Below are 26,678 nucleotides of genomic sequence, written 5' to 3' on the forward strand. Positions count from 1 at the left end.
AGAGAAAAATTAAGAGACTTTAGGGGAATATGGTGTCAATAGAAGGATTTTTTGTTTCTGTTCAAGATGGGGTACTTATCAAGGCTGTGTTTTCAGACTGTGTTGTGACTTGCCAATGAGTCGTGCAGTCAATGCTGTGCATCATTAGTGCATTAGTTTAATGAAATTTGTTCAGAAAAGAGTTCATCATACCAGGCTTGAGCCTGCCAATGTTAGTAAGCCATACTTGCAAGTTGGCCACCTAGGCTGATATGTGGGATCTCGAATGGCAATCATTTTCTTATGTTGATGTGAAACTTTGCCTAAAAGTGGGTCACTGTCCTTAAAGTGTCGGTGAACACAATATTGTTTATCCTGAAAACTTACCTTTCTTCTGGAGTCTGGAATTTTGGTGCATGCCAGGCAGAGAAGGCTTACACGAGCAGTCCCCAGGCAAAACCGTGGACACTGGGGTCTGTAGTGAACCAGGATATTCACACACCTTTTCTGTGTGTTGCTGTATGACTTATGTGTGCTCTGCATGGCTCCTTGGGTAGGCTGTCCTGGAAACTGACACCTGGTTTTCACCAGACTTGTTCCATGCGCTTTTTTCTCTTTGCTTGTTTTCCCTTTTGCTTTCATAAATCTTAGCTATGAGCACAACTAAAAAGAAAAAAAAGACATGACCATATGAAAACATCTTTTGAAAACACCTTTTTGATGGTACTGCCTTTCATGATATTCAATGTATTTTACATAAAGTGTCATACAAATTTTGTAGAATTTCATGGGGGGAAAAATATTTCTCCCAGTGAGTTAGAATGCTTTTTAAGGCATTGGACAATAACAGCTATTTACAAACAGGTTTTTTCAATTTGTCTTTGCCGTGAAAAATACAGAGTTAAATTTGGGGATTAATTAATCAACCTTAGCTCTTTGATGAACTGACAGGTAGGTGTTTTGTGGACCCTATTTTTTAGCTTTATTGTACTTATATTTTCATAAGCTGCTTTTGGATTCTGTAGAAGTATAAATTAGGCACATGAATGTATACACTAAGAAAAATAACCTATCATGGAGGGAAAAGATTTCTGGAAAGGTAATGTTACGTTGGGAAGTGTACACATTTCTCTAGTTGGCCCTAGAATCCTGTGTTTTATAGGCCTTATGCTCAAGTATATTTAATCCTATGATTAAAATAGGGATTAAATTACTTCCTTAATTATGTGTATTTAAATGCCACTAATATTTTGGGAAGTTATTAAATTTTACCTGAGTATACATTTTTTACAGTGTGGGCACCAGTCACTTTAATTTTTCTATTCGAATTGTGTTTAGTAGTTATATTGGCACAAGCTTAGCATTGTAAGTGGATTAACACATTCAGGGGTAAAAGGTTGAAATAAAACACGTAAAGTTACAAAGCCAATGATATAGAGAAGCATTTACTCAACAAAAGTTACCACATTATTTTCCTGAATCAAATTTTTCTGCTGTGTTTAAACTATTTTTGGTTACACTCGTCCTTCTAATAGTGCACAATCAATAGAATTAAAGTTTTTGTAAGTTTAATCACTAGCCATTTTTAATGCTGGTTATTCAAGAGTTTATGATAGAGAAACATGTAAGTATTAAGAAAAGCTTTATATTAGTTCCAAGGCATGGCAAAAGAGCCCCTTTCTTTGGCAATAGCATCAGTTAGTGAAGTATAGAACCAAGAAGCATTACTACTTCATGTCTGTATTTTGTATTTTTAATAATGTCTTAATCTAGCCTCTAACTTTGTATTTGAGGAAAGTTACAGTTTGTTTATTTTCATAAGACTAAGTGACGTGCTGGAAATCCAGAGGGCATTGGTATTGAGTTTTAAAAATAAGAATTATTTACAATTGTTTTAAAACTAGCTTAGTTCCGACCTCATTTTGATACAACAGAATGCACACATTATTACTTCAAGGACAAATCTTCTCGAGTACAAGAATTTTCATTGAAAACATAGCATCTTGTTTGTTTTAGATAAAGGCTTTCCAAACACATTGGCATTCACAAAACTTGGACTGCAACTCACAAGGACAGTGAGAACAAGAGAAAGGACAATAGTGCACCAGACATCCAGACCTCTTTTTAAAGGGAAAAAAAGGATGGAGTGACAACTGACTTCACTAAGCTATTTGAAACGTAGCTGGTTAAAAAAAGGGGGGGTACCAGCAAAAAAGTTTAGTCTGCGCCGATGAATCTCAGAGAGTCTTTGAAACAGGAGACACCAGAATATTTAGAAGATGGTGATGCATTGTGAAGCTGAAAGTAGTAGGATTAAAAATCCTACTCTCTGTAGTAGTAGGATTGAAAATCTAAATGAGGAAGAGGAACCCGACCCCCTCCTCACTTTTCTGGACCCTGCACAGCTAGGTGATTCCCTGTGTCTCAAGTAATTGGAGGCTTCGGAGGGGTGCTGCAGCCGCAGGGTGATGAGGTAGGGGCACTGCCCTGAACATAGGCATCTGCGGGCAAATCCACATGAAGGGCAGTGAATCTTCCAGATCTTCTTTGGCCACGTGCCGCAGCACTGGCAGCTGGACATAACACTTCCAGGTATAAAACTGGAGGATTCTCCTCTGGAGACTGTGTAGTCCCAGGAGAAAGATAGAAAGTTGCTGACACTGGCTGGTTTCCCCGCAAAAAGGCCAGCTAACCACATGATTGCAACCATGCAATCAGCCAGTGAGGCTGGCTCACAGATCTTCCAATCAGCTTCTTACGCCTCACTCTGAAATATGGATTTCATGACACCACCAGAAAGGGTTCTCCACCAACACAGGGGAGATGAAGCCAAGCAGCGGGTAGCATGCCCTCCGGGAAGCTGTGGGCTCCAGCAGTGGAGAGAAGCAGCAGGCTCAGGACCAGTTCACGTTGGAGCGGAGCAAGACGGAGGGCTCCAGAAAGTATGGTCTAAGAAAGAAGACATGGAACTGGATGAACTTGTCCTGATTGTGTGGAAAAATTTCAGGGAAAGTTTATAATTCAGTTGGGTAATTTTAAGGAATATTAGTAATGGTATAGTAAGCTAGAATATAGAAAAACAAGGGAAATGTTAAGTCCTAGGAATTCAATAGTTATATAAAAAATAAAATGTCACTATAATATATTATTAGGATCAGCAATAAATAGTATGTATTGCTTCTGTAGTCACAGTATTCTACATGTGGATGATTAACAAAAATTTGTGCTGCAAGTATATTGGGTGGATGGAAATAAGTAAAATGGTTAGAAAGGTATGAGAGTTCTAAATTTTAATCTTCTAGTGTAAGAACATAAGAATATTCTCTAGAAACATAAAGGTAATAACAAAAAATAGATACGAGCTGAAAAGTCTTTCCTTCTCAAAATAAGGGTTCTCTGTTTTTATTACATTCCTTGATTGAATCATATGACTTTTAAAAGTAACACACATGTATAATATTGATAAAAATAGCACAAACAGTCACATGTAGGTCATTTATTTACCTAACTCTAATTTTTAAGCTGCATGGGCAATATGTTACTACTCTGTGACTCTAGGAGAGTTACTTAACTTTTGAACAGCCTTAGTTTCATCACTTGCAAAATGAGGATAATAATGGTAATTATAATAATAAAAATAATTTCACATGAATGTTATGATGAGAGAACACACAACACACTTGGTATAGTTGTATATTTTAAATGTTCAATACTATTCAAATGATAATAATATTTTAATATTTTACTACAAATGTATTTGGCTCTCTAATCCATTACATTTTTGATAGGCTTATGGGAAATAAGATTGTGTCTGATTTGACTTTACTTAATTACTTTTAAATCCAGAAATGATCAGGTCTGAATATTTAATCAATTTCCAAGAAAACATCATATCACTAATAAAGTTTTTATATCTGAGGTCAGTAAGAGTTATTTATTAGAACTTTTTGCTTTAAGTCTTCCATTTTAAAGTATTAGCTTTAAAAAGTATACTCTATTTTAAAATGAGCTTTTAACTTATATCTACTTCTACCAATAATTTTTTTTTAATTCCAAGGTGGATTTTCATGATTTTCAGTGTTTTGTATAATATAGTGTTAACTTCCCTCTTGTCAAGTGCATAGCACACACTGTCGGTGCACATTTGATAGTCAAGAATACGAGTGAATAATGACTACAGCTTGCTTTGGGTAATTTTGAAAATTCTCTTTTTACTGTAGCATATGTTTGGTAATGCAGATTTTTGGATTTTATGGCTTTTTGGATAGTTCACATGTTTAAACTGATTGTTAAAATCTGTCTCTGAATGCCTCTGGCAAATTTACTGCAGAAGACCACCCTCACATTTAGTACTCGGCACACGTAGTTCTGGAGTACTTTTGTCACCGATACTCTGCCTTGCATTCCTGGGTTACCCTTTTATGTGCGGGTGCTTTATCTCTTCAATGTGATTGAAATTACTTTGGGGCAAAATATGATATCTGTGCTTATTTTTGTGAAAAGAAACAAAAGAAAGGTAACACTGGAAACAGTGGAATTCTACCTGTAAAGATGGGTGGGAATGGGGGGGAAGTAGAGAAGGAATAAAAATACTGACTATAAACAATACTTTTCTGTATAGTGTTGACCTTTGAACTGTTAACATGTTACTTTTCAAAAATAAAATTAAATCAATAAGATTAAAAGAAAAGCAAGTCTGAATATAGAATATGAGCAAAACAAAGGAGCTGAGTTATCAAAATGATTGCATAAAGACAAAGAAAAATTAATTCAGGCGACTTTAAACACGTGCTTTGGCCATGCTTAGGAAGATGGAATATGAAGAGAACTTCAGACATATCTTGATCTGTATGTAGTGGTTTGTTGTCACTGGTTTGTTGTTAAAGCAATTAGGAAACTTTTACATACATATTGAAAAATGAAACAAATAGGTAAATATGTCGATATCAGTTTTCTCACCCTGGGAGAAAAGAGACATTAATATGGAATGAAGGAATGTGAGAAAGAACCCTTGTTATTAGCATTGGGTTAGCACTGGAGGCACCAGTTTGAAATTATCAGATTTAAAACAAAGGAAAATATTTTAATATTTAAAAATATATTTAATATGTGTTAAATTTATATAACAAATATAAAATTTTATGTGTGTGTGTTTAATCACTGTGATGACTGAAAAGACTGGAGGCAATTAATACCCCTGTGGAAATATGAGCATCTGAAGCATGGATTTTGACTTTTGTGCATCATTCTCCACAAAAAGAAACTGGGTTGTTTGGAGAGTCAGCTGATTCCAGCTCTAAGAGAGACAGAGGCAGAGGGGGAGAGAAATCATTTCAAAATTCAAAGCTGGAAAGAAATAAGGGATATGGATTATGCCATGTGTTCCTTTATTTCAAAAATGCACTTTAGCAAATTCTTTGCCAGTACAGAGACTTAGTAAAGACTTTGATTTTGCCAAAAAAATGGTGCAAAATTGAAGGCAATCAGCATATTTCCTAAAATGTGGGGTAGGTTTTAGTTAAATGTTTTGAAAATATGCAGTCAAATAATACTGAGACATTAAAATGAAAATCTCTAGATCGCTAATTCAGGTACACACCCCTTTCTTTCCCTTTGAGAATTGCCTGTTGCCATCTGTTTATTGGGGAAACGAATAGTCCTTGGCTAAAATACTATACATTAAAATGATCATTTTGCCAATCACATTGCCAATATTGCATATCAAATTGAAGTCACAGTTTGCCTCAGATCTCAGTCAACGTTATGAAAAACCTCACAGTAAACCTTGGCAAGACCGTACGTCCTGTGAAGGCATTCCACCTGCCTCAGGAGCCGGTACTGTTCCCTCTCTTTTGCTCTTCACATGGAGCATGGCCAGTGTGCTTCCTATGCCAGACTTTCCACCATCAGCAGGACTTGACAGAGCTGTTTATCATAATGATAAACAACTGCCAGGGTAATTAAAAGGCACCCTCTGGCTTGAGGTCAGACATCTGCCAAGGCTTTGATTATTCTATTTCAACAAACAAATACCAAGTGCTTACTGTATGCAAGGCAGGGTCCTGGTGATTTCCCAGGATACCAAGGTAAATAAAGTATGGCATGTGCCTACGAGAAGTGTATAATCCAGGGAAAGAGGACTTGAGACAGTTACATCAATATCTTAATTATTAAAAGGTAGAGAATGAGAAGTGACTGAAGAGTCAGACAAAGATTACCTTATGAGCACTTGGTATTCAGAGGTCCCTGTCTTTCATACTATCTGCAGGTCTTTGTCAGAATGGAGGGCTGGAGCCCAGTTATCCAGATGGTTTGGAACATTTACAGATCCATGATTCATGGATGTGAAATCTGCTTGTATTTTTTTAATTGCCTTGCTTTCTGATGTTAATTATTGCAACTAGGCTGCCAAGCAAACATCTGTTCATCATTGGATTCTGGATGCAGGCTTGTTGCTTTGGCTCATTTTGCTGGAAGCTATTCTGACTTCACATGGAATATTATATAATCTCCATGAATACTGCATAGTATACAGAGAGCATCAAGCTATTACAGGTCAGCCCATGGCTAGAAGATTCACAGAAAAAAGAGAAAACATCAAATAAATATGCCGATATATATTAAAGCTTACAATTAGTAAAAAAACTACAGCCATACTTTAAATTAATATTGCCATTTTGCTTATCATATCAAAGGCAAAAGTTTTGTAGGTTTTTGTATTGTTTTAGTTTGCATGTTTTTTTTTTTTAATGATGGCACTCAGAGCAAGGTGTGGGAAAGGGTTACTGTCATGGACTGTGAATAAATATGGCATTTGGAAAGCAGTGTGGCAAGATGTGTCAAGAGTTCAATAATAATCACGTATTTTGACCCAATAATTCCAACTCTGGGAATCTATCCTAAGGAAATAATCTGAAATACAGAAAAAGCCTTGTGCATGAAGTTATGCATAACCACATAATTTAATTGCACGAAATTGGAAACAGCCTCCCCAGGTTAACTGTGGCTCATCTACTTTCTGAAACATCATACAACATTCAGAAATGATGATACAGATGGCAACATGAAAAACGCTCACGTTAGGCTATAGAAAGCCAAGATACCAAATTAAATTTGGAAAGCACATAGAATAAATGCAGTATATCCCTGGCTGGTGTGACTTAATGGATTGAGTGCCAGCCTGTGAGCCCAAAGGTCTCTGGCTCAATTCCCAGTCAGGGCACATGCCTGGGTTTTGGGCCAGGTCCCCAGCTAGGGGCACATGAGAGGCAACTGATAGATGTACCACTCACACATCAGTGTTTCCTCCCTTTCTTTCTTCTTCCTTTCCCCTTTCTCTAAAAGTAAATCAATAAAATCTTGAAAATAAATAAATATAGTCTATGCTACTAAGAAATATATGAAGATGTTAATATTGGTTATATTTGGATAATAAGACAAAGCCTAATTTTTCTTCTTCCTTAGTTGCCCAAATTGCCTTTAAAAACTCACTCATCAGCTGAACTGACACGAGACCCCCAGGACTGTTATCAAACAATTCCCCACACACCAAACCCCAGTGTGACTGGTACCTGTTTTCCTACTAATTCTAGAAGGTGAGGCCCATACCAGATTTTTTTTGATTTAGGGAAGAAAAATGTGTTTCTGTTCTCCCTCAAAAATTATGAAATTACTGAAAAGTTAGATAAAATGTATATAGCTTCATTATGTACAATAGGGAGCCATAGAATTTTGGTCAGCCCACACAACAGTTTTGGCAACTAGTGCATTGAAACAAAAGCTAAAATAAAAAGAAAGAAAGGAAAAAGGAGGAATGAATGCCCTTTCATCGGAGCAACCTAGGAACGCTTTGAAGGAGTTGGACTGTAAGAATGGGCTGACCAACAGAGGCCAGAAGTGTTTCTCCTCCTACAGCCCAGCCGTTTTCTTGCACTCTGCAGTTTGGGTGCAACAACTGAGCCTGTGGCCAGCCAGCCGTGCGTCTTCCCTTTAAGAGAGACTGGGCTTCCGGCCAGTGTGAAGTGTCTGCACTGGTGGTTATAACCGATCATTTTATCTTCTTAGAATCACTCGTCAAAGCCAATTTGACTCTTGCCCCCTTCCCTATGACTAGCACCCCTTAAAATAGTCCACAATAGAAGATTAATGATTCTACCTACAAGATGATATTATATGCTAGGCAAATCAGACAAATAAAATCACTTTTTCCTCCCCTACTACTGATGCTGCACTTGAACTAGTGGCCCCATACTCCCCTTGATTGCCTGTGTCTCTGCTTGCTGCTTGACCCTTGGTTTTCTGTGGCTGGAGACCCATTACCTAATCATTACCGAGAAACCAACACTAGCTATCTTAACCTCTTTTGGACTTCGACCAATATTTATAGGAACTTACTCTGCGCCAAGTGGTGAGGGAGGTAGTTGAGCTGCAAGAATAAACAAGGCACAGTTTCTGTGCTCAAAGAGTTTTTGAAATAATAGGAAAAACAAGCAATCTCTGCTATCTCTGCTGGGATAGATAAAATGATAGGCAGAAGCAGAGAGTGCTGCAGATGATTTAAGATTACCTAATGCAGTTCTGAGGGATTTAGAAAGTCTTCCAAAAGAATATGCCAACTAAGCTAAGACCTGCAGGATTTACAAAAATAAACAAACAAACAAATAAACAAAATGGGTTTAAAGAATGCCCCAGGTAGAAGGAATAGCATATTCCAGAAGCACATCAGTATATGACTCAGGGCATAACCTGCAATGAAGGGAATGGCCATAAGGAATCCAGAAAAGTAGTGAAATCATGAACTGGGCCTTTAATTCACATACTAGGGAGTTTTCACTTAATGCTGAGCACAATGGTATTATTGAGGTATTTTAATTATTGCAGTATCACCATCATGTTTGTGTTGTGGCAGTGGAGATCAAAAGACATATATGGTTCTTTGAAGCATGAATAAAGTAGAATTTTATTGATTGATCAGTTGAAAGAGATGAGGCAGAATAAAAGGTAGAAGGAGCTAATATTGGGGGGAGGGTTTGTTTGTTCCCGTGCCACTCCGTATGAAAGGGAACATGAAGAAGACTGGGCTGTCAGGGAGGGATGGGGAGGCAGTGAGTTGTGTTTTAGTCTGAGTTTGAAGTGTCTGACTGGAGACACAGTGCAGGGAATTGCTTTTAATTTTCAGAAGCTCAATAAAGAGATTTGGGCTGGAGGTCGACTTGGGGAAGCCCTCAGCATATGGGCAGAGTTGAAACCCTGGAAGTGGAGGGATAACACTCAAAAAGATTACTCAATGAGAGCAATTTGTTGTATTGATAACTGGAACCTTAGAAACATGGGAAGTGCTAAGGGATAAACATTAAAAGAATGCACAAATGGGACAGAAGGAAGTTTCAGAAATCAAGAGAATGTGATGTCTTATGGGACAAGAAAGAAGCAGAGGTCAGTGGTGTTAGTGCTGCAGAGGAGGCATTTAGTAATGAGAATATTATTCCTAATTTTGTAGCAAGTGACTTAAAGTGGAGGGGTGACACAGACAGTAGTGGGGTTTTTAAAGTGAACATAGAGACAAGAACATTAAATAATATTTCAGTTAGCTTAGCTGAAAATGGAAGGAGAATAAGACATAGAGACTAAGGCACAGAGGGTCCTAATGAGTTATTTTGTTTTGTTTTTATGATGGGAGAATCTTGAGCATGTTTATATGCTTTAATTATCTGAAGTTCCCAGAGAGAGCTGGAAATCCCTGATGAGGCAGGTTGAAAGAAATAGTCATCTGGAGAAGCCCTGCTTTCTGCTAAGAGGAAGAAAATACACACCTATGTGTGGGGGGAACAGAAAATTGAAGGGGTTCTCATCTGACCAACTTAGATTTTATCTTGACAAGTGGGAGGTGAGGTTGTTGATTGCATGTGTATCCGTCAGCTGCAAATGGAAGGTTGGAGGTGAGGCATTGAGGAAGGAGGTGAAAATTAGGAATGGTTCACCGGTCAGCAGGGGGTGACTCAGACCCAGAGAAGAGCTGCTGCTAAATGATGACGTCCAGATGAGCATGGAGAACATCAGCTTGTCTACAGGACAGTGCCTACAGGAAACAGATGAAGGTCAGGCTGCTTGTGGTTATCCAAGTGTAATGTTTAGAAGGGCATTTACTGCATTTGATGAAGCATTTAAGAACTCACAGTGGCCAGTAGGCATATGGCATTATTATTCCAAGCAGGTAATTTTGCCAAGCGTAGGTAGACATCTGCAGAAGCACAGTGATGTGTTCCAGTTCTGGCAGTAACTAGGTTTGCATAAAGCTTCAGCACTTCCTTTCTGTGTGCCCTTGGGCAAATTACTCACTCTTCCATGCTTCGGGATCCTGGTAGGATCTTCATCAGGTAAAAATGAGGTGACTGGCAGAAAGTACTTACAACAGTGCTGGATATTAAACATTCAGTAATATTAGCTGCTGCTATTCTCATTATTATTCATTTCATCTGACAATACCAGAAGTGTCTGGAAGGTTTACAGTTTAAGCCTTTACTATTGCTTTCTGTGATAGAAAGAAAGCCAAGAGTCACTCTGTGTTCCTGTTTTGAGAGGTTAAAACTAAAACAAATATTGAAAACCTTTCTCTAAAAAAGACTAGGGAATCAAAGTTTATCAAGTCAGTCTTTATAGTAGGCAAGTTTCTATATTCAGTCCCTAAACTCTCCAGGAATTGTACTACTTTCCTGGGTGATGCTCGCTTCCATGGAAACCAAGAGGGTGTGTGATTGACATAACTGCCCAAATCTATCTCCCTGACTGTATAAAAAAAATCAAAGCAATTACAAAAGAACAGTGTGTACTAATAGTACAGTTAGCATTATTTTCATGTGCAAAGAGTAATAATGCCTGGGACATGTATTTATTAAATGAATTATTGAGTGACCATGACATCATTTGTACTGTTAATACAAGTTGTAGTTTCCTTATCTATCCCCTTTTAATCCCCTTTTTTTGGTCTGGCACTCACTGAGGTATTTGATAAAATCTAGGGGGCTCTGCCTCCAACAATACACAGGTAAACAACACAAAAAAGTAATTTTAAGACCCCAGGTTAGGATTCCTGGATATATAAATATCAGAGTAGTTCCAAAAGGATTTAATTTATAGAATAAACATTATGGCAAAAATTTAATATAGTTCAATATAAAAAAGAGGTAAGAAATATTCAAAGCCATGAAAGGCAAAGACCTGCATCTAAGATTACTCTATCTAGCAAAGCTATCATTTAGAACGGAAGGGCAGATAAAGTGCTTCCAAGACAAGGTACAGCTAAAGGAGTTCATCATCACCAAGCCCTTATTATATGAAATGTTAAAGGGACTTATCTAAGAAAAAGAAGATAAAAAATATGAACAGTAAAATAACAACAAACACATGACTATCAACAACTGAACCTAAAAACAAAAACAAACTAAGCAAACAACTAGAACAGGAACAGAATCACAGAAATGGAGATCACATGGAGGGTTATCAGTGGGGAGGGGGAAGGAGGAAAGTGGAGAAAAAGGTACAGGGAATAAGAAGCATAAATGGTAGGTACAAAATAGACAGGGGGAGGTTAAGAATAGTATGGGAAATGTAGAAGCCACAGACCTTATATGTATGACCCATGGACATGAACTAAGGTGGGGAAATGATGATGGGAGGGGGGTGCAGGGCAGAGGGGGAGAAAGGGGAGGAAAATAGGGGACAACTGTAATAGTATAATCAATAAAATATATTAAAGAGATAAGAGCATATAATAAAGCTGAAAAAATATTCATGCAAAATAGTATTCATAAATACAAAGTAGTATATAGTATGTGAAGTATATATAGTATTTATATATAGTGCTTACATGTGGTATATATAAATACTATATAAAACATTTATATTGTTATTATTCTCCCTTTGCAAGTGTACCTATATTTGGCATACGAGTTTTTTCAAAAACAACTTGATTTTTAGTTTTACTTAATGATTATTCACTGTTAAAATATTGTGATGTGTTCTATTTCTTTACAGTTCCCAGTCCTATGATGTGGTCTCTGTCCTACTGTCTTCCTATATACTTTATCTTAACTAGTTTTCTTAAGTGAATATTTCAACCAAAAAAACGGTGCATTTGAACTATTTCAGTGTTAACACATGAGCAATATTTACCTTGTTTGGCCAGTAGAAAAGTCAAGAAAAATTTTTTCGTTATTGTTTTAGTATCACTTTAAAAAACTCATTTGAGGCAGGGTAGGATTTTTTAAAATGTAGTTGTAGTAAATCAAGACGTTTAACACTGAGTGTTCCAATCCTCCTTCAACCCAGTCACAGAACTTCTCAGTAAAGTGTATCGTATATTCATTGACCACACAAGCCTTTTTTGGACACTACTCTATCCAATTCATATTTTTAAAGACATTGCTGTACTCCCAGAATAAGATTTCTCTCTACTTTGGAAATATAAAATTCAAATGTCAAAAGAGAAGACAATTTGAAGAATGTCTTTTTCTCTTTTTATAATCAAGTATACTTTAACTTTGTTCCTGGGAGATAGATATAAGGGAAAATTTGGTCACTCCACACTAATCAGTATTTTATATCAGGAAATACTGAATAGAAGCCAGGAAGGAGGGAATTGTATGTTTCTTTATTGAATCTACAAACTCCAGGTAATGAACAGACTGTTCCTAGAACTGGGTGGATGGTACACAAAGATACTTTGTTTTGGCATGAAAGACTCTGTTGAAATTGCTCTTTTTACGTTAAAGAACTGTGTTAACTTGGTTGACGTTTAGGAAAGCTTTGAAGCTTGCCAGTACTGAAAGACCAAAACCTGTCGGGGAAGAAAAAGCGATTTAAATGGTTGTAAGTGAAAATACAGAACATGTGTTTTTTAAAAGTGTCAAACTTGGATTACCTTCAAGTTGACAAGTAGTGTTGTAAGGAGTGATTTTTTTTGTTCTGTTTGTTAAACAATTTTCCAGAACAAAGGTTTGGGATTTAAAAAAACGCTGTTAGACGTCAGCTCCTTTTCTGAAAGAGACACTGCTGCTATGACGGCAGCAGTGTGTGGGATGGGATTCCCACAGCGCTGAGTTCCCTTAGGATGTGACTGCTTCCTCCACTGCCCACTGCAGTGTTAGGACAAAGCCCAGAATTCACTAGGGCAATGATGTACGGTATAAATGGAGATTACCAAGTACATTCAGAAACTTCATGTTCACGTTTCAGCTTTGATATGTACGAACCTATGCCCGAGCTCTCAGTATCCTGTCCTGCTTTCTAGACCAATCCTAAGTCTTAGTCACAGGTTTTGCTAATAGTTCTGTATCTGTCATCTACTACAGTACAGAAAACACTTAGGCAAAATTTAAAAACTTACTGTATGATCAAAATTTTAACACAAATATTAGAATTCTAAATAGGAAAAAATAATTTTACAACCTGAAAAACAAATTTTTAGTAATTTCTTCAAACCTCTCAGTTCATGTTTTTTTCATATATGCATATACTTGTACAGATATATAAATACAATGATTATTATGTTTTCTTATCTAACATTATCAGGTGTGTCTTTTATATGTTTTTATATTAAGGAATAAGACATAGCCAAATCATTTCATTCTGATTCTTTTCATCCTTTGCTGTTTAACTAAAATACCTCCTTTTCCAGCCTACGCCAGTTCTCCTGCGTGCCTCTCTGCTGGAACTGTGGTTGTTCATGCTCGTGTCTGTCTCCACTGATAAACTGAAAATTACTTGAGGGTAGCAATTCATTCATCTTTAAATTCCCCCCAGTAGCTAGCCAAGGCGCTTGCCCTGAATAAATACTTGGGTACTGAATTGAAGCTATTCTATAGAATCATTCACAGCAAAGTGATTTAAAAAGAAGGTGAGAAGAAAGGAGCAATGTCGAAGGAGGGAAATGCCAATAAAAAGAAGGGAGAAGTGAAAGTATTAATTTCTGACGAAGTAGAGAGAGGATTTAAGTGTAAAAACACCAAATAGGGTGAAGACTATTAATGAAGATATGTCATAAGCCTATTTGTACCAGTAACATTGCAGTTAAATGTATAAACCAAGAATATATAAACTAGAAGTGCAAAGATACTTTGAAAAAATTATAGTAAACAGTTTCAGTACTCCTGTTTTAGGAGCAGCTGAATAATTAGTGAGCTCATAGAAAAATTGACGTAAAGCATCAAAGCTGTGAATTTATTGACATTTATATAGAATTGTATGTTTCTTGATTAGAGTAGAAAATTCAACATACATGAAACATTTTTAGAAGATTATTTAATGGGCTAGAAATAAATAAAACCATATTTTTAAAATTAAGATTTCACTCTATTTAGAATCATGTAAAATTTAATATACATGTTAGAAAAAATCATCAAAAAGTTTTAACTGCATAGAAATTAAACACTAAAAGAGGAAGTGAAAACAACATTTTATGCCAAAACTGTACAACATAGCAAAACTGTATTCATAAAGAGTAAAAGCAGAAAACAAAGGAACTAAGGAATCATCTTAAGAAACTAGAGAAAGAATAACAAAGTGAAACAAAAGCAAGAAAAGGAAAGTATTGAACATAAAAAATTTTTAAAGGAAAACAGAAAAATATAAGCAAGTCTTGAAACTAGTTATTTTCAGAAATAAAATAAAGATGAATTCTTTTAGGTTCCTGGACTTGAGGATCAGAGAAAGTAGAAGCAGACCAGATGAGAAAAAGGATGAAACTGCAGAGGGAAAGAGGGAGAACCTAAGAGAATATTTCATTGCAACAGGTGAAAACCTAGAGAATAGATGGCTTTCCTAGAAGAAGGCATCCCCTAGTGCTTTCTATTGTCATTGGCCCGTTCAAGTTGTCTACTTCTTGAGTTAATTTGGTAACTATAAGAGTTTTCTGTTCTTTCAGTTTGTACTGTGGTTGAGGATAAGCCTGTGTTCCCAGTGGCCACACCACACCTTCATGATGGCTTTGGTTTGGGTGTCACACTTTTATTGTGGCAAAGCCGGGAAGAAGGAAAGACTTCAAACAAGATGTGAGGAATAATTTAAAACGTGGGGATGCTTTCCTAGGAGAAGAAGCTGGAGGGACATGGTAGCTGTCGTCATATTTTAAGATCCTTTACCAGGAAGAGTAGGTAAACACATTCTGTGAGGCCCAAGAGAGGAGGGGAATATAAGAACGTTAAATGGTAATGGAAAAAATACAATAAAAGTTTATAAAAATACCTTGTTGTCTACAAGGAACAAATTTTGGGAGCTACTGTATGACTTTTCTTGGCCAACATGTCTACTTTGCAATAATTTTCCCTGAATCTGTTACCTTAAATGTACCCACCCTTGAGTCAAAGGCACTAACTAGTCTGCCTGTTCATAAACCTCAAAATCACCAGAATTTGCAAAATTTTTGCTTTCTTATTTCACTTTTCACAGTTGTTTAGAGAATCTGTTACAATTTGTGGAAAGGCAGAATAGTTTTCATAGTGAAACCAGCAATGGTTTTTGCTTTTCTTTGCTTTTGGCATTTTTTAAGGATATTGAAGCTTATTTTGGAGGGCAAGGGAAAGCGACTCAGTATAACTTATTGGAAAAAAATCCTCTCCACTGCTCTGCTGTGTAAATATCTCTAGTTCCCATATGTAAGTGGTTCTCTTCTGTGCTCCTTTCTGTTCTGTTGTCTTGTTGTGAAACCTTATCTGTCCTTGGATCACTGTCACACTATTGTAACTACTGTAGCTTGATGCTCCATCTTATATCTGGTAGGGCAAGTCTCAGTACTTCCTTTGTCTAGATCAAGAGTATCGTGATTGTCCATACATGTCTTAGAATCAGCTTCTAATTTTGAGCCCACCTTCCCCTCAAAAAAGTAAAAAAGAAGGAGGAGGAGAAAAAGAAAGAAAACCGGAAGAGATTTTATGGAAATGGCCTTGAATCTGTAGATCAGTAAGGATTGAATTTACATTTTTACTATCTTGAAGCTTTCAATTCAAAAACCTGATATATCCCTTCATTTATTTGCTTCTTTTCATTTTCTGAAAAATATTTAGAATATTTCCCTGTAGAGGTATTATACAACTATTGTTAGATTTATTCATACCTAATGTTTTTAATATTGGTATAATGGTATTATTTCTTTTATTAATATTCCTGTACTTGTTTCAATTATTACATCTTTTTAAATTATACTTATTGGGGAGGCATTGCTTAATGAAATTACATAGGTTTCAAGTATACATTTTTATATTATTTTCAAGTTGCTTGTTAATAGCATATGGAAATATATTTGATTTTTGTGTACTAACATATTCAGCAAACTTGCTAAGTTCACTTATTAATTCTAATAGTGTATCTGTAGATTATTTTGGATTTTCTGTATATACTATTATGCATTCTGCAAGAAATGGGGGTTTTATATCTTTTTTTATTAAGATTTTATTTAGTTATTTATTTTTTTAGAGAGGGGAAGGAAGGGAGAAAGAGAGAGAAACAACAATGTGCGGTTGCCTGTCATGTGGCCCCCACTGGGGATGTGGACTGCAACCCAGGCATGTGTCCTGACTGGGAATTGAACCGGTGATGCTTTGATTCGCAGCCCGCACTCAATCCACTGAGCTACGCCAGCCAGGGCTTGGATTTTATATCTTCATTTCCAGTTGTTTTATTTTCATTTTGCTTTTTCTTTTCTTGCATTGACTATAAGCTCTAGTCAATGTTAAATAATGAAAGCAGTGCCTGTTTGCCCCATTCTTAATCTCAAGAAGAAAATTCTCACTATTTCATCATTGAATGTGATGTTTACTCTAGGTTTTTTTGTAGATATGTTATCAGATTAAGGAAGTTTATATTTCTTCCTACTTTGCTTAGATTATAGCATGAATGAAGGTTGAATTTATTAAATACTTTTTCTGTTGAGATAATCTGTCATTTTCACCCTTATTTTATTATCGTGTGAGTTATATCAGTGTATTGTTTAATGTTAAACCAACCTCACATTCTTGGAATTAACCTTTGATTATATATTATCTTTTGCATGTATTGTTCAACTTGGTTTGCTAATACTTTGTTTAAAATTTTTGTATCTGTGTTTATGAGGAGATAGGTCAGTAATTTCCCTTCCTGACAATGTCCTTATTAGGTTGTGGCATCACAATTATGCTGGCCTCATAAAACAACCTGAGCAGTGATCTCCCTTTTTGCACTGTTCTCTAAGAGATAGTAGTTATGTAATATTGGTATTTCATCCTTAAATTCTCAGCAGAATTTATCCACAATGTACCTGGGGCCAAGGTTTTCTATGTGGGGATGTCTTTTTCCTTCGTTGCTTTTAAGATACTTTCTTTTTGTTTGGTACCTGGCACTTTAACCTTATTCACCTATGTGTCATTTTCTTTATATTTATCTTGTCTAGGATTGAGAGAACTTCTGTGATATTTGGTTTGATGTTTTCATTAGTATTTTCAGTAATTAAAGGCATCTAGCACAGTGCTGTGTAATAGCTGCTGAGTAAACAAAAAATCATATTTATCGGTAAAGCAACCGCCTCCTATACACACAGATGATGAACTTATGGGAAAATCCATGAACCTGAAAATGAATCTGCCTCTATTGTGTTCCACAAAGTCATCCATGCACAGAAAGTGCTTAGAACAGTGCTTGGCACGTAGGGCATACCTTACACATCTCATTATTACTGTTACTGATTTTGTTGTGGTATACTCTTCTCCACCACCACCTTAACACGTTCCATTTTTAAGGAAGTCTGAAATCCCCTGGTATTAAGTGAACAAAAGGCCAAGGCACCTTGTAAACTCTCATGACCAACATTTAAAACCAAGACAAAAATCATAAACAACACATTTGATAAATTGAGTTTCAAAGTTCAAGGCTTATACTTCCTCTTTTCTTTTATTTGGATGATTTAATTAACTGACCTGCCACTTTTCTGGAGCTCTCTTTCACCTGTGTCACTAAATTAATTTTGAGTTATCCCAGGTGGCAAATTAGCCATCCAGCTTGAACATTAAGTGGAAAAGAGTGTCTCTCACTAACACCCTTGGAGATTGTTTTAGATTTAAATAATTTTATCTTTCAAGAATGGCGTATTTCTTGTTCAGAAGAATCAGAGAGTGTATTTTCTAGTGACATCAATGGTAGTATTAGCATTGAACACAACAGAAATTTAAAATACCTTGGTTTTAAGTATATTAAGTACGTAAGATCCTATAAATGGAATATAGATGACACATTATTTAAACTGTTAAATTAATATTGAAGAATTATGGTCTTTTGGGGAGATATTTGATATCATGTTAATGATATCATGGTTTTTTATAGACCCATACTGCAATATTTATGAATGAAATGATATGATTTCTGGTCTTTGCTTCAAAATAGTATGGGAAGGGCCATATGGGTCAGGGCCCAGGGAAAGACAAGATTGGCCAAGAGCTGATTGTTGTTGAGGCCGGAGAATGAGTACTTAAGGGTTTATAATACCAATCTGCCAACTTTTGCATATGTTTATGATTATGCCTAATAAAAATGTAAAACATTGGGCAAAATATTAAATGAATTAGAACCATCAAATTCCAAGTTGCCAGAAGAGGCTGTCAACACAAATTTAATTGCTGTATCCTTAAATTCCATGAAAGCAAGATCTATGACTTCAACTACTTTACATCATTTATGTGTAATATCATAGGAGCTCAGATGTTTTTTGAATGAATTAGTGATCTTTATTCTTGTTACTATAATAAGTTGCAGTGGATCATTTCCAGCAAATATCACATACCCACATAAACTATATTTTATTAAAAATTTCTCAGTAAGTAGCACCCTCCAGTCATCAGGATATTTCAAGCAAAAACCTGGAATCATCCTTGATTTCTTCCTTTCCTTCATCCTCCATACCTGGTCCATCAGCAAAATCCATTTGGTTTTACTTCCATAATGGACCTCATCTGCCTACCTCTGGCTCCCTAATTCAGTCTCTGTCATCTACTGCCTAGACATCAACTGCCACAGCCAGATGCTATTGCTGGGAAGTACAGGTGCTGTCCTACTCATCTCCGAATTTCCACTTCTGTTCTTCTACAGTCCATTCCCTAGGAAAAGTCTGAATGAGGTTTTTAATATAAATCAGAGTATGTCACTCATCATAAAACCACTCAATGAATCACATTGAACGTAGAATACAATTCACACTCCTTATCACAGCCAACAAGGGCTGTGTGTTCTGGGTCATGTAGGATGTGTTTCAATAACTCAATTCTGTTCTCTGAACAGAGGCACATCAGGCACACTGGGCACATTCTGCCCTGGGGCCCTTGTCCTTGTTTCCTGTGACTACAGTCTCTCCCCACAGTCTTCAGCATTGCAGGCCCTTTAGTTCTCAGTTCAAGTTGTTAGCCCTCGGAGATGCCTTCCTTCGTAACAACTGATTACCATCTGCTTGGTTTATTCACTTGTTTATTATGCATTTCCTCCAATAGAAGCCCTGTCTGTTTCCTCATCTCTCCATAGTCCATTACTCTGCCTAATCCATAAAAAACACATCTTATTGAAATATAAGACATGATCAATTGTAGGTTGCGGTACTATATTATGAGCCATCAAGAAAATTAAAACACTGCAAATTAAACTATGGCACAGTGCTAGAGACCATTTATTGTAAGATAATCTTGACTTTTGAGATATTAAAATGTTGGAAAAAATGCATGCTTGAATTGATGAAATATGTATCTTTTTAATAAATAAGTGAATGTACTTTGCTTAATCATGATGACTCTTTGCTAGTGATCTTTTCGGGAAACTATTCTGAAAAAGATAGACATGTAGAGGCCAAGAGATGTAGGCCACAGATGACATTTTATTATGAATCAGGGAGTATTGCTAGTATGAAGAAGTGTGAGTAATTCAAAGGATTGTATGAGTAATTGTCTCAAACTGTCAATGACAGCTTATCAGCAGTGATTAGAATTTCATACATGCTGTGTGGGCCAGGAAACTTGAATTCTCAACAACCATGTCAAAAGACTCACACACTTGTCCTGGAAGCAGATTCTGGCCCTGTGCAATAAAAGTAAGGAAGACAAAACAGATGGGGACAAACACAGATTGGGACAGTGAGCAGTGGGAAAATGAGGGAATGTGATCGTGGTGCTTCTGTTTAATAAAATATGAGATCATTTGGCTCAGTGCAGTGGGGGGGGGGGGATTTTGGAGCTTTCAGAAAGAAGGAATGGAACAGGCAAAATGCAGAAAATGCGAAGGCATAAGGAAATGGAGTGTTGTATGGAGATGGAGTAGATTTGTAGCAGATTTGAGAAACTGAAGGAGAAGACAAGATACTTGGTTGGGTGTTAGATGGTAGGCACCCTAATGTAGTGTAGTAATGAACTACATTACTACACCCCTTAGTATTAATGAACACCCCTGCTGTAGGAGTGACAAGGGGACCTCCTCCTTTAAGCTGCCTTGCATTGTTCTGGTCCCTAAAGGATGTTCCATTTCTATAAAACCTGACTGTTCCTGGGTGGCTGTGAAATTACTGCTTCTGTCGTTCTCATTGACACAGTTAGAATAAATAAATTTATAGGTGAGGGAGGCAGCTTAAAACATTGGACTGGGACTAAAAAATTCCAGCTGTTACCCCCTAAAGTATTGCTTCCCAATAAATAAGAGTCACTTGAGATGACCCAAGCGAGCCCATTCTGTGTGGAATGAAAAGAAATCATCTTTCATAGGCTGAAACCAAAGTTTTCTATTTTCACAGGAAAAGCATCCAGACTCATAAGATGCCTTCATGCTCTGCCCTTGTGCTCTGAGACCAGTTCATCTGTACAGCCTTGTCTTTCTGAATTCTTACTTTGTACTTCAGTCTTTACTGCTCATCGTTCAGTCTCTCTAAGGCTGCCATCTTTAAGTTAGTTTGCCAATTCCTAAAGACAGTATGCATTTGATCCAGGTGGGATGTGGGAAAGATGGGGGTATCCCTGCTATGTTGTGCTGCGTTCCCTTTCCCTCCAGGCCTTTGCCAGTGTTATCTTCTGTCTGCTTGAAACACCTTTATTTAATCTTGTTCCACTAAGTCCTACTAATCTTAAGATCTCTCTTGAAACCTCACCTCTTCCAAGAAGTCTCTTCTGAACTTCTCAAGTGTGAGTTACCAAGCCTCCCCCATATCCTGTCAGGCACACTCACCACTCTGTATCACAGTTGCCTCTTTACTGAATAGGCACTTGCAATGCTTCAGTCCCTGATGCAGTACCTGGCTCAGAAATGGGCTTGATAAATGTCAACAGAATGTTAAAAGAGGAAACGTTTTGTTAATTTTAGAATGTCTTGTACATCTCATTAAGCCAGTTTCTTAAAATATCACACATAGTTTTTGTCCATTGAAAAATTTTCAGAGGACTACTCTCTTGAGCTGTAAGTGAAAATAATTTATGATAACACATAATAATATTGTTATAGCTCTGTAACAAGTGGAATAAAATCTGATTGTGATACCTATAGGCAGACTCATCCAAAAAAGTAGAAAAAAATCATTTGGGGCAAATATTTGAAAAACCTCTCTGGACCAGGTTTTGTACAATAACATCATAAAATTGTGCAGTAATTTATACTGTCAGAAGATAGGGATAGTTCAGGTTTATCAAAAGACAGACTCTCATTTTATTTTCAGTCTGACTCGTGTCCTTCACTGGTACTAAATATATTGCTCCCATGCATCCTGCAGCCTGTAGCTTCCTAACCACCTTTCCTCATGTCTCTGCCAGATGAACAATGAAGTTAAAGGACAAATTACAATGAGTTTAGAGTTGTTCTTGTTTTTATCATTTTTGGTGGTGATGTTTTTCTTTCCCCTGACCATGTAGCTCTCCCCCAGCCCTCCCCCAGTCTTCACAGCAGGCATTGTTCATCAAGGTCGATGTATTTCCCTTCTCACAGTGTCAGGTTCACCCAGCTGAGAAAGAAACGGTTTAGCACTGTTTGCCATTTGGCCTGCCACTGACCGCCTTGCTACATCACAATAAGCAAAAGAGATTATGATGCCGTGAATGTGAAGAGCTCTGTTCACCACTCACAAAGAACATTCTAGGTCCTCCTTATTTCAAACTAGTTTATTTTCTTTATTGTTTAAACGTTAGTTGTGTCCACACTGTGTGCTTTGATCTTACATTGTAATCTTGAACTGTAGCTGTGTCTGAATCCCACATGCAATTTGCAATGTAGTACTCCAGCGTATCTTCCTCCTCTACTAATCGAACTCCATAACTCCATTGTCCTTTGAAGAGATTCATTGTATAAATTACTGAAGGAGTAGCCAGATCTCATTAGGATTTTTTTTTACATTGTTGTGATTGGTTGAGTTTTCTTACTTGTTCCTGTAATTCTGATAGGAACTCTTATTATATGTTCTTTACATGGAACTATCAGGGAAAATAAAGTTATTTGGGCAGTAATTTTTAAATTATTGTTATATATTTTTTTTCTCTTTTTGTCCTTTTAAAATAGTTAAATGTGCTTGTGGTTCAGTGGTGAGGTATTCTGTAGTAAGGTTGAAAAATCTGAAATGCCTGGTCATCTCAGCTGTTCATTTAATGGCACATTGTCTGAATGCTGTCTCATCGTGAGGGTTTCCAGAGAATGGGATGATAATTTGCTTCTGTGGTGAGCCTGTGGTTTGGATCATTGAAGTTCACAAATACTATAATGATATAGAATGCTTAAACATGCTATAAATCATGTTGGAAACATTTAGTGATTAACTATTTTGGTACTGTTCAACATAGGTACCAAAGCGATTACTATTTACTATGTTAGAAGTCATTTAAAAAAACGGAATTCTTTACTATAATCATTAAGTTAAAAATACTATATGAACAAAAAGAAGAGACGTAATAACCAATGTCTTTCGCTTCTTCTCCCATCTGCTCTTTCACACAGGTACAACTTGGCCAAGTAGAAATCAAATGCCCTATCACAGAATGCTTTGAATTCCTGGAGGAAACAACCGTTATCTATAACTTAACGCATGAAGACTCCATCAAATACAAATACTTCTTGGAACTTGGCCGTATTGATTCCAGCACCAAGCCATGTCCGCAATGCAAGCACTTTACAACCTTCAAGAAAAAAGGACATATTCCCACCCCTTCCAGATCAGAAAGCAAATACAAAGTAAGCATGTTCACCAGAATTGTGGGTTAGATGTCACATGATGGGAGCAGCCAAATTAGGCCAACTTGTGGTGGGCATTAAGTGGGCTTCCTTCCTTTACCGGAGTCTAAGGTGAGTATATATTGGCTCTGATTCTGAAAAACGTATGTTTTTGGGAGGGTGATGATAAGAGAGAACTCTTTAGGATTTAATTAAGGCTTGTCTTTGACTTTAACCATGTTTCACATTCATCTAGTAGCATAATTAAAAGGCTAATATTTAAAGTAATTGTCCTTACTGTTACTAAATATTAAATAAATATTGAGATTCTTTTTAAATTTAGTATAAGTTTGACTTGTTCAGTAGACCCAGTGTGAACCTTCTGTGGCTCTGTCTGTATGTAGTAAGTGAAAATAGTATAAAATTCTATTTATTCATTTATTCAGCAAATACAAAATAATGGCATATGCTAGGCATTGTGTTAGGTTTGGGGATACAGAGAAAAATGTGATGTGGTTCTTGTTCCAGAAAGTACCTAATGATGGTGAGAGACACATGCTCTAAAATGACAGTTCAGTATGATTAGTCAAAAAGCAAAATCAAACCAAACATGAAACCCATCCCACTTGTGCTTTGAAAACACTGATAGAGACGTGCGGTTAGGATGTCAGGAGAGACTTCAGAGAGAAGCTGCATTCCCCAGGCAGGTAAACGAATAAGCAGTGGAGGGCATTTCAGAGCAAGGGATGAGTCCGTGCTGAGGCCTGGGGACTGAGGCAGGTGTGCGGGAAACAAGCGCTTGGTAGAGCTTGCTGACAGAGTAGGGCACAGGCGGCTGGTCAGGTATTTAAGAGCAGATCCTGCACAGTTTTTTACACTGTGTTTAGAAGTAAGTTTGAATTGCATTCTGTAGGCAATACGGAAAGATCCTTCTGGCAGCAGTAATAGAGGACATCACTGGAGGGCACACAGAAGGCAGGCAAACCTAGTGTAGCCACTATGGAAGCACGTCAGTGATTCACAGCCTTGACTGCACGTGAGAATCACCTCGAGAGCCTTGAGACACACTAGGGCCCCAGGCCCACCCCAGAATAATTGTCTGGCAAATTTGTGAGCCTCACTAGGTGACTCTAACATGCAGCAGCAGAATTGGGAACGTTTGCAGTAAATGCAGTGGAAAAATGATGAGGCCCGTGGCAGTAGTTTCCATCATTGTCATTGCAGCAGAATGGCAGGATGAAGTGGTTTCAAAGGCTGTTTGAAGTCATCTCCTTTAAAGGTAAGTTTTTACGAATGTTCCTTGGCTTGGAAGCAGTGGCTGCTACAGTATTCATTCTGTAGCTTTGAGGGGATTATGGTTTAGCAAGTAGTTTCCTCTACCATCTCTCATTTGGGTTGTAGGTAAGAAGAGAAGCAGGGAGCAACTGGATCGAGATCTGAAATCTAATAAACTCTGTGTTTTGTTTTGTTTTGTTTTGTTACTTTTGATGAGCAGAGAAGTTGCTTTGGGCAGGGAAGAATTCAATACAAAATGTATTGATTATGAAGCAGTTAAAATCCATAGGAATGGGTGAGGGATGAAAATCTCAATATAAAGTTTAAATATTAAGCATTTTTCAAGAAAAATAAAGCTGCCACAAAATTGGAGGGCGATTGTGGTTGTTAATCTTCTTTTATAGAAGATATGTAACAGAATATGTAAATAATCCCTGTGTTTTATATCGTACAGAATTTCCAGGGCTAATTCAAACAATTTCTGAAGCAATGACTTGACTATTTAGCATAATATTTACATAACATTTTTCATCATTACATTACTCCAAGCACTCACGTTAACATGAACTACCTGATTTACATGTCTGTACCTGTCTGGATGTTATGAGTCGGGACACAGATACTCCAACAAACCAACTGCGACATTCATGATTACAGTAGTACCCTAAACTGAGACTAAGATCTTTGTTCTTTGTGGTGAACCAATGACTGTTTTTTAGATTTTCTATAATTTTAATCCCATTTCCCCAAAACAGAGCCTATTTCTCAATTGATATAGTTTATCCAACTTTAAGAGAAGTGAATTCAAGTGCTCAAATGCAGAATCAGAAAAAAAAATAAGGTTACACTAATGTGTAACATGTCTGAGCAACTTCAATCTCTTTATGTTATTTGCAGCCTAAAGCAAGTTTTGGATCTATTTAATAAAACCTTTATAATGTATATTTCAATATTATTTTTTTGAGTCATTGAGTTACAATATCTTGATTCAAAATATCATGCTTTGGGCATTCATTATGGCTTCTGCTGTCAATTCAGATGCATTTAGCATAGAAAATTGAAGTTGCTTGGCCCTAGATGGTGTGGCTCAGTGGATTGAGTGCTGGCCTGCGAACCAAAGGGTTGCTGGTTCAATTCCCAGTCAGGGCACATACCTGGCTTGTGGGCCAGGTCCCTAGTTTGGGGCACACAAGAGGCAAGAATACACTGATGTTTCTCCCCCACTCTTTCTCTTTTCCTTCCCCCTCTCTAAAGCTAAAGAAAATCTTAAAAAAATAAAATTGCTTGAAAATATCACAACTGTTTTAGAGCAAGAAACACCTTTGATTGTATCTCACATGAAATTTGCAACCTAAAGTACCATATTTTGGATTTCATTTGAATAGTTTTTTTTTAAATACCACTTGTTAATTTTTTTGTGCTGAGCAGATAGAAAAGGTGCAAACTGAATATATCAACAAACAGTAACAAGAACTCTCAGGTGCCAGTGTATGCTTCCAGGCTTTTAGTCAACATCTCTCTTCTGGCAAAAGTTTGAATAAATAGAGTTTTTCATTATGTTCTGAACTCTGTCAAACTCATACTATATCAAATATAACAAGGGCATTCCTGAACTAAGAGATTTCCATTGAGACAACCTTGGCTTTGATCAAATCCAGTTGTTTTCATTCATAATATTTTTCTTCTTGTCCTGTCAACTCTTACCATAAGACCAAAAAGTTTTACCATTCCATTTCTGCAAAGTTACTTTCATTTCCCAATTAGAAATCTAATTTCTAAACTAAACAGTTCCTATAATTTATTAATTCAACTCCAACCGCATATCAGTAGAGGGAACAAGTTAGTGTTGGGGAAATAAAAAACTTGAGATTGTGGCTTTAATGGCATCCGTGTGATGCCTGGGGACAGACACATCACGAACGCCTACAGTTTCTCTTCATAGCAGTTATCATTGGGATTTTGTGGTGTATTTGTATGGTTATTTGCTTAAAGTCTCTCTTCCCCACTGGTCTCTAAGAGGCCAAGTACAGGCTTGCTTACTGCTGATAACCTGTATCATGACTATGTCAGGTAGACTGTGCTCTCAAAATATGTTTGTTGAAGGAACTAATAAATGAACAGATGCATAAATAACAATGTGTATTGTAATAAACATGGGTGAAAAATACTGAGAGCATAGAAAAACAAAGGATAGGAGAGAGTGGGAAGGCTTCATCAAAGAATAAACACGTAAGCCCTGGCTGGCATAG

General features: G+C 36.9%; 1 protein-coding gene across 3 annotated transcripts in view; it reads left to right on the forward strand.

Moving 5' to 3' along the window:
• RNF217 (ring finger protein 217) overlaps positions 1-26,678 on the forward strand; it is a 115,510-nt gene that overhangs the window by 51,888 nt on the left and 36,944 nt on the right. For all 3 annotated transcript variants that reach the window (XM_045842666.1, XM_045842667.1, XM_045842668.1), the window contains exon 2: positions 22,942-23,175. In XM_045842666.1, coding sequence (XP_045698622.1) covers positions 22,942-23,175 — 234 coding nt within the window. The remainder of the gene's footprint in view (positions 1-22,941; positions 23,176-26,678) is intronic.

The sequence above is a fragment of the Phyllostomus hastatus genome, unplaced genomic scaffold (assembly GCF_019186645.2).
Source record: "Phyllostomus hastatus isolate PE091 unplaced genomic scaffold, TTU_PhHast_1.1 phas_contig_40, whole genome shotgun sequence".
In the NCBI taxonomy this organism is placed as follows: domain Eukaryota; kingdom Metazoa; phylum Chordata; class Mammalia; order Chiroptera; family Phyllostomidae; genus Phyllostomus; species Phyllostomus hastatus.